General features: G+C 35.4%; 1 protein-coding gene across 1 annotated transcript; it reads right to left on the bottom strand.

The window, feature by feature from the left end:
* Positions 1–7,422: 7,422 nt before the first annotated feature.
* LOC107609260 (PPPDE putative thiol peptidase family protein) lies at positions 7,423–10,904 on the bottom strand. Its single transcript, XM_016311148.3, has 5 exons — positions 10,608–10,904; positions 9,848–9,934; positions 9,635–9,732; positions 8,827–9,143; positions 7,423–8,121 (listed from the first exon to the last, which is right to left on the bottom strand). Exons 2-5 carry the CDS (start codon positions 9,854–9,856, stop codon positions 7,709–7,711), a joined length of 837 nt encoding a protein of 278 aa, XP_016166634.1. The 5' UTR covers positions 9,857–9,934; positions 10,608–10,904; the 3' UTR covers positions 7,423–7,708.
* Positions 10,905–11,630: the final 726 nt, after the last annotated feature.

Genomic DNA, 11,630 nt, shown 5'->3' with positions numbered 1-11,630 from the left:
ATTGTGCCGATGGATATTGTGGTAAGCTAAATTTCTTATTCACTACTGATTGCTATTCGGTTGTGTAGGAATGTTAATATTGATTCACCTGATTGTTATGTGTTTTGTTAAGTTCTTTTGCATGAATAAAACTTTTCTCATGATAATTGAATGTTTTAAAGTATTATTCAGTACATGAATTGTATTCGGTTCGGTGCTTGAATTGTTTTCGGTTCAGTGCAAATGTGATTTAAGTGATATTCTTTTTGCAGAATTTTATGTTGGGAACATATGGCTAGTCCGACATTGATAAAAGTACAAACAAGGCCTACCGGTTCGATATTCAACAGTATGCCCACCACCGCCAGTTTCTTGACAAAAGAAAACTTTCATCATATCCATTTGTAAGTTGTAATTTCTAAAAACTATTCGATAATTCTCTTGTTTGATATTGTTTTGAATAAAATATTTTATTATTTTCCTAAACTTCAGTTATTTGTGCCAATTTGTAATGGGGCGCCTTGGTGGTTGTGGATTGCCGATGTCAACAAAAAGAAATTCTACGTGCTTGACCCTGTCAATAAGCTGCCAAAAGATATATCTGATTCGAGGAAGAAACTGAACAAATTTATTGTAAGTTATTTTCTTGTAAATTATTCAAATAATTCAGTACATGAAATGAGTTCGGTTAAGTGTTGTTGATTTATTTTTTTCAATTTTTGCATACCTTTCAGGGATTAATAATTTTTCAGATGAGGGTTTATGCTGGGGTGGAACCTTAATGGAGGATGGACTGGGAGTAGAAGCAGAGTATATCCTACTAAATGGTCAACATACAAAGTAAGAATCTTTCTCTTCTATAGTGCTATTTTTAATATGTTTTATTTTGTATACTATTAATCGTATTATACTCAATTCTTGCTTAGCTATGATTGTGGAATATACGTCATGAAATGGCTCGAAACAATTGAACCACAAAAGATCAAAAGCAAGAAGAGATATAAATACAGAGCTTGGACACAAGTTAGTACTTTATAAATTTATAAACTTCTTTCTTTTCTGATTTCAGTTGGGTTCATTTCTTATGTAACTAATTCCTTTCAATTGAAATGTAGAAAGAGATTGATAGCTTCAGGTACCAAATTGGTCCGCAACTTCTGTTTCATGAAATGAACAAAATTGGAGACCAAGTGATTTGGGAATCTAAAGCAATTAAGAATCCCAAAGCCATCTGCTGCCCTCTCTAGCCCTTATTGTCAATACACTTCTGGGGATTTAGACAGTAAATAGCATATACTATGATTGGCTGTGTTTGTAATTAACAATATATTGTTTAACTTGTGTAAAAAGCAAAAAATGCTTACATCAAATGTATATATGTGAATATTAATGTAAATGTTAATGTTAATATTTATATTTGATTCAAGATGGATTAATCATCTAAGATGCTAATTTATATATCTGTTGGAACTGTCTGGCTGCTGTTTTATTCCAGGTTCTCAATGATTGCAATCACTGTATTTACCAATACATTACAAACTCCAAAAGAACACAGTGAACCGAAATTAATACACTTGGCAAACCGAAAGTTGGAAACACACTAAACCCCTAAAACCTGAACCCTAAACCCAACCCTAAACACTAGAACCAGAACCCTGAACACTGAACCCTGAACCCATAAACCCTAAAATCCTAAAAACCTAAACCCTAAACCCTAAACCCCTAAAACCCTGAACCCTGAACCCCCAAACCCTGAACCCCCAAACTCCTAAAACCCTGAACCCCTAAAAACCTAAACCCTAACCCCTAAACCTTGAATTCTAAACCCTGAACCATGAACCCCTAAACCCTAAACCCCTAACCCTAAACCCTTAACCCTGAACACGGTGAACCAAAATTAATACACTTGGCGAACCGAAAGTTGGAAACACACTGAACCCCTAAACCCTGAACCCTAAATACTAAACCCTAAACCCTGAACCCTGAACCACTAAACCCTGAACCCTGAACCGCTAAACCCTAAACACTAAACCCAGAACCCTAAACCCATAAACCCTGAACCCATAAACCCTAAAGCCTAAAGCCTAAACCCTAAGCCCTAAACCCTGAACCCTAAAATCTTAAACCCTAAAAATCCATCCAAGAAAGAGTTTTAATAGTCCACCAATGTAAGTTAAAAATAATTATATTACTCTTTTAGATTTTTTAAATAATTTTTATTTAATTAATCACACAAAAAATGTAACTAGCACTACACCTGATTCCCATATCTCAAAACAAATTCTAATTATTCAACTTAGAAATTAATACACTAGACGAATCGAAAAACTACATATATCAATATAAAATTTCATAAAAAAGTGACTATTCATTAAAGATTAACAACATTCAGAAATTAACCCTACTATAAGCATGGTGAACCGAAATTTGCTCATGGGTGAACAAAAATTTACATTAATAAAAACTAAAACTTGTACAATCCTCTCTTGGATAATTCATATCTGGTGCATTGTAAAGAGTGGAGCTTGACTGAATCGATGATCCGGAGTCTAAAAGGTTCAACTACAAATTCGTAAATTAATTGTATATTAGCAAAATGAACAATTGAATTTAAACTAATCAAAAGCAAGTCAATTTTAACTCGCTTGGAGCTATCTTTTTCTTTTTCTTCATGGCATTGGAGATCTTTTTTTCCAAGTTTGATCCAAGTCTGTTCTTGGGCTGACCTCTTGTTTTGACACATGGTGGGCTTTAAAGATCATTCACATTGCTTAATGTCGCTTCTTTGTGGGTTAACAAACTTTTTCCTTTGCTTCTCTCTTGATATTCTTCCATCTCAGCCATGACCTTGTCAAATGCTCGGTGCAAAATTCTGGTCAACTCTTTAGACTCGGATGCAAATTCACATATATTGTGCGACCGAAACACCAATTCATCAAATCTCTTACTTCTTGGCTCCAGTAGAGGTTCATCTTGGCTGCTCTTGATGTGTGTATGCCTCCTCTTTATGTTCTTGCTCTAACGTTCCAATATGTATTTCGGTGCCACATTATACACTCGCTAAAAGCTTAGGACGCTTAGGGAATGGCGGCACAATATGCCCCTAGACTCAAACAACAAGCAATGGCACTTTACATCTCGTGATACTACATCATAGGTGACAACAAACTTGTTGAATGTGGAGTTGGAAACCTGCTCTATGACTTCATATGTTATGAAACCTAGGGTTGAATGCATTGATCTTGTGATATAGTTCAATTTACCTCTGAATTGAGCTTGAACTTCCCTGAACTTCTCATGGGTAAATACATGCTGAAACTGTGCCTCTATTGCTGATTTTATTGCGCACGGTATCATGGTGTGAAAATCTGCAGCATCGAATTCTCTCTCTGCTTGCTCTCTGTTTGCTAGGCAATTGTCATATTGCTTTACGAATTGTCTCAAGGAGTTATTCCGTGTGATGAACTTGTTAAAAAATGAATGCATGCTCTCGCTCCCTTGTGTGCTTCTCATCCAGGCCCAAAAGCAGTGATCCAAGTAAACCGGAATCCATATATTCCGATCCTCGTACAGCTCTGCAAACCAAACCGAACTCATAAGGTCTGGTGAACCTAAAACAATGCATGCTTTGGGAAAAAAAGATATGAGCATAAGAATAATTTGAATTGAAATCTCAATTACCTAAAAGCTACTTATTGCCTCCAAGGCCGTACTTTCCAAGGAAATCGATCCAAACAACACGGCTCATCTCTTGTTCAATTTCGTTGTTTCCCTTGTAACCATTTAGTTTGCTTGGGATCTTCTTCATAATATGCCAGATGCACCAGCGGTGAATTGTTGTTGGCATACACAACTCAATTGCCCTTTGAATCGATGCACATTGATCAGTAAGAATACCTTTTGGTGCCTTCCCTCCCATGCAACGTAGCCAACAATCAAATAGCCATTTGAATGATTGGATGTCCTCATTTTTCATCAGCGCGCATCCAAGATGTGTCGACTGGCCATGGTGATTCACGCCCACAAAAGAACCTAAAACCAAATTGTACCTGCATAAATAACAAGCACACGGTGGTGAACTGAAATATATACACTCACTGAACATCAAAAATATATTTGAAAGAACCAAATACCTGTTTGTGTTATATGTGGTGTCAAATGAAACCACGTCTCCGAAATAATCAAATGCAGCCATGCTTCTTGCATCAGCCCAGAATGCATGTTTAATGCAATGATCGTCTTCAAGGTTGAGCTCAAAGAAGAAATTTTGGTTCTTTTCTTTCATTCTTACTAGGTACTTCCCAAATTCTTTGGCATCATCTTCTTCAGAAATATTCCGTACTTCCCTTGTGATGTAATTCCTGACGTCTTTTTCTATAAAGCCTAGTTCATGGTGGCTACCAGCTGTTGCCACAAATGATTGGTAAGTCTTACTCGGTCTGATTCCGGATTCCTCATGGATTTCAATGGTGCGACACACGAACATGCTAAGCTCCCTGTGTTGTTTGAGCATCTCAGCCTGGTCTGGACAACAAGGATGTGAGTGATTCAAAACAACTTTGGAAATTGTCCAAAGACCGACATCCTTTATTATATATACGTGACCTTACAACCCAGCTGAAGGGTTTGTCTTCAAAGTGGGAGATATCTTTGATTTTCACCTCCCCTCTCTAGAGTATACAATTAGTTGATTCTTAATCTTGTCTCCGTCTTGAGTCTTGTTTCTTATTTTGGTGAAAAACCAGCAAGTTTAGAATAATGTTTGTAGAACTTTCTAGCTTCTTCTAGTGTCTTGAAAATCATTCCCACCTTTGGGACAAATTTTTCATCCACAACACAGCTGATCTGCACGGTGAACCGAAATCTTAGTTATGGTGAACTGAAATCTTAATTACGGTGAAACAAGTATATAGTGCTTAGGGAAAAAAACAGAATATATTCGTCTAATTTTTTTTAGACTCCTTTTTGCATACCGAACCGAACACATGCACATGCTAAATCACCTCTTTAGTACTTACCGAACCGAAAAGTTACTCACATTTACTCACAGTTACTCACACTCACAGTTACTCACAGTTACATATTATCAATTCAATTCAATTCAATTCAGATATAGATCACCTCAGTCCATTCAATTCACTTCAAATAAAATTAGCAATTTCATTCCATTAAATTTGATTCAAAATTCAAATAATCCAAACCTCATCAAATTGATGCGTTTCAGAAGAATCATCCAAATCGCACTCATTCAACTGATTTGAAGTTGATTCATTCAATGTTTCAATTCAAAAGTGTAGATCGAAGAAGAAAACGAAGAAGAAGATGAACGACGAAGCTAATTGCATTGAATCAATCCAGATCCATAATGCAGAGAAGAAAAACGCGAAAGAGGAGAACAAGGAATTTAATTAGGTTGAAGACGCGAAAGAAGTTTACGTTGTATGAAAAGGTTTACGTTGAGAAACGTTGATCATAAAAAATAAGGATTACCTTATATATGTTATAAAAGGCGCGTGTAAAACAAACGAGTGTGTGGGACATGGAGTGAAAGTTACTTGGATACCATTAGGGGTGGCAAAGCGGGCCGGCCCGCCCCAACCCGTCCCGCCCCGCCTAGGCCCGTCCCATAAACGGGGCGGACCGGCCCACCCCGCCAACTAAAATGGGTTCAAAATGCTAGCCTGCCTCGCTTTATGGCGGATTGGCGGGTTTGCGGGCTAGCTCGCTTCTTTTTTTTTAAAATAAAATTCATTAAAATTAACCAAAAAATAATAATTAAAAAATCAAATACAAATAAAAAATAGTCAAATTATAATATAATTTTATTATTATTTTTTTAATTTTTAACTTTAATAAAATTGTTCAAAATAATATTTGTCAATAGAATCATCTTTATTTTAAAAAATAAGTCACATAATTTGAGCATATATACGAAATTGTAAAATAAAATAAATAAAGTTAATAACTAAAAGAAGAATAAAAACAAAAAATGAAAAAAAAGTGTTTAAAAATTCTATAATTATTAATTTTATAATAGTAATCACTCTTTTATTTAATAAAAAAAAAAATCTTCGACCCGGCGGATCGGCCCGCCCCGCCCCGCCAAAACCCGCTAATTTGGCGGTGCGGGTTTGGCGGTTTTTTTTTTTAATTTGGCGAGCTCCAAATCCTAGCCCGACCCGCCTTTTTAGCGGGTTTAGCGGATCGGCCCGACGGGCTCGACCAGTTTTGCCACCGCTAGATACCATCCATGTAATTTTTACATGGATGTAGAGCTTTTCCGTATTTTTATATAGAAATTTTTAGTATTCTTAGTACTCTTTTTTAGTACGCTCTAATTTTACTATTATTATTCTATACAAAAAAATAATAGCTAAAAAATATATATAAACAAAAAAAATAAGAATTCTATAAAGAATAATAATATCCATGAGAGAGTACTAGAGAAAAAATATTATAAAAAAAGCAACAAAATAAATCATATGAATAATGAAGAACAAAATTGGAAGATAGATGAAAATATAAACGCAAAAGCTATCATTTTTAGCTTTGGCTAAACTTGGGTTGAAGAGCAGAATCATGTTTACGTTCAGAAGAAGAAATAGCCAAACTAAAAAGTGAAACTTTCAAAAAAACTAAACATACGTTTGATGCTTCAAACGCTAAGCCAAACACACCCTTAATTGCTAAATTTAATTTACTTTTCTCCCATTTGATATCTTGATATGTTTGTTTGATTGATTTAAAGTTTTGAACGCAAAAATGGCTTGAAAGAAATGAAAAAAAAAAAAAATATGCAAAGTGGAGAATTTAGGATGAAGTGGAGAATTCATGGCGACGCACACGCATACGCGTAAGAGGGAAGTCTGTCATGCGACGCGTACGCATAACCCACGCACGCGTACGCATGACAAACAGAAGCCACGTCAGGCTTTTCCGTTGGATCTAACGAAGGCATTTGGACGGAAGGACTAATCTGTCTAACTTTTAAAGACATTAGAGACTTGAAAGTATTTTTCAAAAGTATTTTTCAATTACTAGAGACAAAAATGTAACCTATTTTTCCTTTACTCAAAAAAATAAAAAAATAATAAAATATTCTGGAATAGAGCAGCAAGTATTACTTTAATCTTTATTTTTCTTTAGTTTCTTTGTGCTTGTTTTTTTGTTCTTAGTTGCTTTGTACTTCTTGCTCCACCTTGTTTTGAACTCCTTTACCTCAAAAACTAATTTGGATCAATTAGAAGGTTAAATTGAGTCGAAAATCCAATTTCAAAAGCCATTTTAAATATTACCTCAAGAATATTGAGAAATAATATACAGAATCATTACTAACGTGCAATAGGGACCTCCGGTCACTAACAAAAGCTTCACTCGACAGAGACAGTCGGGGAAAAAATAATATTATGTAACTATAATTACTAAATCAAGAAAAGCCACAGCTTAAAATACTACTTTAAAAGAATGCATTCCAAGAAAAGTAGAATCGTTAGACAATGTTCGTCACATTTTTAATTAATAAATGACAACACAAAAAATATTGAATCCTTTGACAAGGCACGAAAACCCAAGGGGCAAAATGCATTTTGCTTGCCCCGATCTTGAGATAGATACTAGCATTAGTATATAGGGTAATCTGGAACCCAGTAGGGTATCATTGATCAATTAGGTAAACAACATTGCCAGTGAGGAAAATTGAAACTCACATCAAAGACAGCGTTGCTAGCACTCACGATGACGCCACAGTTTGCCCATATCTTTGCATGACTCTTTTAGTGGCAAGGGCTGCAGCCTCGCTGGCACGCATTGTCCCAGTTGCCATAATTGCTGCAAACTCTTTGACAATCTCATCTTGAACCTTACTGCGAGCATCACCAAGGGGATCTCCTGTAACCCCTTTAGGAGATGACATTTGTTGTGCCTCACTTGTTGGTTTCGCAGAGGGTGACACTGAGTTTCCGGTCATCTTAGTTTTATCATCTCCGCTTTTTGATCCATCATCTGTGGACGAGTTAGGAACGCTAGTCTTTGCAGTGTTAATCAAGGGAGGTTGCAAAGGACTAGTTGTTGGAGGCCTAAATTGCGGTACCTGAGGAACTCCACCTGACTTCAACGTTGCCTCCAAATTCTGTATCATGGGCACTGGAAAATTGAGATTATAAATATAAGATTTCGGATTATGGAATACCAAGCACACATCAACATAAATGAAAAGGAAAAGCCTAAGGAATAATCATATCTTTATAGCAGTTTCAAGTTAACATCACATAATACATTGTGCTTGCAACTCTAGAGACCATTCTACATTCACAAAGGAAAATTCTTCAACACAGACCTGATAATTGTAGTTTGCAGATAACTATCAGAAAAATGGGAGGGGAGTAAGAGATGAGTAATTTTTACAGAGATGCAAAGCCACATTGAATGTTCAAGTAAGACGAAATAAATAAAAGTTACAAATTCAGATGCATGAAAACATTGATGTCATCAAGTTCCACATCCAAATGCATAAAAACACTTAAATGTCATCTACCATAAAATAGTTTCAAACACCCATATTTAATAGAATTCAACTTTCTTCTATTTTGCATAAGAACTTACTCTCTATCTAGTAGAGAATAAATACTTTTGATTGCAATTGCATTTGCCCCATTTGCTCTTCCACTAATATTGAGAAATAAATTCCCTACTTATTTTTACATTAGCATCTTTTAAATTCAAAACGCAGATTACTAGTAATAATAGTGCCTATCAATTCACTGGTAATAAAATTATCCATATCTAGGGGATGCGGACAACCATAACAATTGAGACTTGAAGTACAGAGTAAAGCAGACTATGACTTACATATAAGCGCACCCATTGGGCTGCTCATTACTTCATTAGGGAGTTGTAGGATATATTCTGGAATGGTTGAACCAACCAAAAATTGGGCAATTTCATTGGTAAAGTTGTTGCAATTGTGCGTAAGCAAACTATATGTCTCGGCTGTGTAACGGGGACTAATCTCCTGCAAATACATTTCAAACACATCCTTGGGGACATGTGTGACACCTAATTCTACCACTCTAAGCGGAGTTCCATAAGGTGTTGATCCAGCAAGAGAATGTTGCACGCCCGCACCGAAGTAATACTCATTACCATAAACCACAATTCCAGTGTGCCTGCAAACAAATAGAGATCCAAAGTTTTTAACACCCTTCCGATGTGTAAAAGGAAAAATAAAATAAAACAAAACTAAACATTCAAGATAATTGCATGAGCATGACTACAAAGGCATTAGAATGTTCTGCGTCATATATTATCAATTTCTACACTAGTTCAGCAAACAGAGTATGCAAGTTACAAATAACATTTTGATATGCCAATTTAATAAATAAAATATACAATAAAAAAAGAAAAATAATTGAACATTCAAGATATTTGGCCTGTCTACAGAGAAATGCAAGAGGAAAAGAAAAGTAAAGTAAAGGCATGAGAATGTACGGGATTTAGGAAAAAATATCTATTTCTGCACTATTTCAACAACTGCTCAAAATCCACAGATCAAAGCATCAAATTACACATCCTTACGAGTCCATATTGGTCGAGTAACATAACTGATTATTCATTCTGATCGAGAGCATTTAACTCATCACCAAAGAGATACACTCACCATATGCCCTCAATGGCTTTCCCCAAGAAAGTAGTTGAAAGCTGACGAGCAAGTCCTTGGCTTAGGTCATAAATATTTAGAGTAACCCTGTAATCCTCCTGCAATGATAAATTATAGGACAAATGTGTAAGCTATTGCAAAGCACAAAGTATATCAAACTACAAGAAAGTAACAAAAATAGGCAGAGATAATTAGTTTCACATATGCACATACCTCAGCCATCTACTGCAGTTGAATATAAACTAGTTAGCCTCCTATAAACTGTGTGGTGTTTGATATAATCAAATAGACCTCAAGAACCTGACAGAATCAATAATGCAGCTAGATAAGAGGCTTAAACAATCAACCATAAACCTTGGAAGGGACACAAGTCTTCAATTGAGAAGGATCCATGCATTTATATCAAAACACGCCAATTCTTTGCACTTGTTTTCACTTCTACCCCAATTTCGGATACATATGAAATAATAAATAAAACAAAAAATCTGTCATTTCTCGTTCCAAGTACCTTGGGCAGCACTTTGGGTACCTGTTTCTAAAAGAAAAAGCCAGAGAAACTATAAACAGAAACTCGTTTGGTTTTGGTTCTAAAATACATTTAAAATTTGACAAAATATTCTCGTATTTTCTATACTATCTAAACATGAGTACAGAAAATATCCTATCTCTGCCTATTTGTATCTGTATTAAAGAAAAAAGCCAAACGCGTATGAGATTAATTAAATCCAAACGCCATCATCAAAACTAAAAGAATCTGGGAAATAGATAATAATAATAATAATAATAATAACCAACAATGTTAACTGAAAATGCTATTGCTTTTTCGTTCCCAGAAATTAGGGCAGGACCAGCACTGCAAAGATTCAAAGTTTCAGATCCAATCCAGAATAACCATCAAAAACTAAAATTAAAATAAAAGATTATTCATACATCATAGTTAATTTCCGTAGAATATACCAGAGAGAGAACTAACAATGTGCGAAGGCAAGTAAGAATACGCGAAAGATTGTAGAAGGTAGCGCGAAATGAGAGGAGTTTCAATGCTACAAGCAATTGGAACGTTGAAAGCGGTGCATTCCTTTAAATAGAGGGGCGTTGGCCGTTGAGACTTGAGATCTGAATCTTCTATTCCCACCCCTTGTATGGTGTGCGTCTAATACCTTCCAGAAGAACCTACATACTAGCTTTGGTGGATGTTATTTAGGGGTGGCAACATGCACCCGAGGAAGGGTGCGATTGTCAATTCGATCCGCATAAATAATTAGGATAGGGTGTGAATAGGATGTGTGAATAGGATTTTTAGGTGCGGATTAAGCTCAATTTTATTCAACTCGCATTTTATAGGATTTAGATCCTCTAAAGTTTGAATTTTACTTTAGAGAGTAAAGTATGATCTTCTACCATTGAATAGTTTCTCTTTCATATTTATTATTGGTCCCACCTATAAAATTAATGGTGAGAGATCACACTTTACTCTCTAAAGTGAAATTCAAACTTTAGAGGTATATATATATATATATATATATATTGGGATAAGTATGATTTTGGTCTTCAATGTAGAGGTCGAAAATCGATTTCGTCCCTGACTTTTTTTTTCTTTAAAATAGTCTCCAAAGTTTCAGTTTATTTTAAAATCGTTCTTCAGACGAAAATACCCCTCTTCTTCCTCAACACACATCTTCTTTCTCAACATTAACTTATTGCAGCAGAAGCAGATACACAAATGCAGAAACAAAAACATGTAACAATGGATAACAACAAGCTCAACCAGAAGCGGAAGAACAGCAAAAAATAATGAAACAACAACAACCAGATGCAGAAGAAGAACAACAACAACCATGGATCTTGTATACAATTAACCATTAACAGAATCTAAGCTAATTCTATCAAATCTAAGCTAATTCAACAACAACAACAACAACAACAATTCAGCAGCAACTTTCAGCAATTCAATAACCTAAAATCAACTAACAGAAAATTAAAATCCAGCTAAACT

The sequence above is a fragment of the Arachis ipaensis genome, chromosome B7 (genome assembly GCF_059453495.1).
Source record: "Arachis ipaensis isolate K30076 ecotype BB chromosome B7, ASM5945349v1, whole genome shotgun sequence".
Taxonomy (NCBI): Eukaryota; Viridiplantae; Streptophyta; class Magnoliopsida; order Fabales; family Fabaceae; genus Arachis; species Arachis ipaensis.
Note: the sequence above shows the minus strand (reverse complement) of the source record. Positions and strands in the feature narration are given on the sequence as shown.

What these genes read in the sequence shown, in the direction of transcription:
- LOC107609260 (XM_016311148.3), bottom strand. An exon ending in AAAGCCATTGAGGGCATATG is followed by an intron (nt 9,144 to 9,634) that starts GTGAGTGTATCT and finishes ATTTGTTTGCAG; the next exon opens with GCACACTGGAATTGTGGTTT. An exon ending in CCCAATGGGTGCGCTTATAT is followed by an intron (nt 8,122 to 8,826) that starts GTAAGTCATAGT and finishes TCAATTTTCCAG; the next exon opens with TGCCCATGATACAGAATTTG.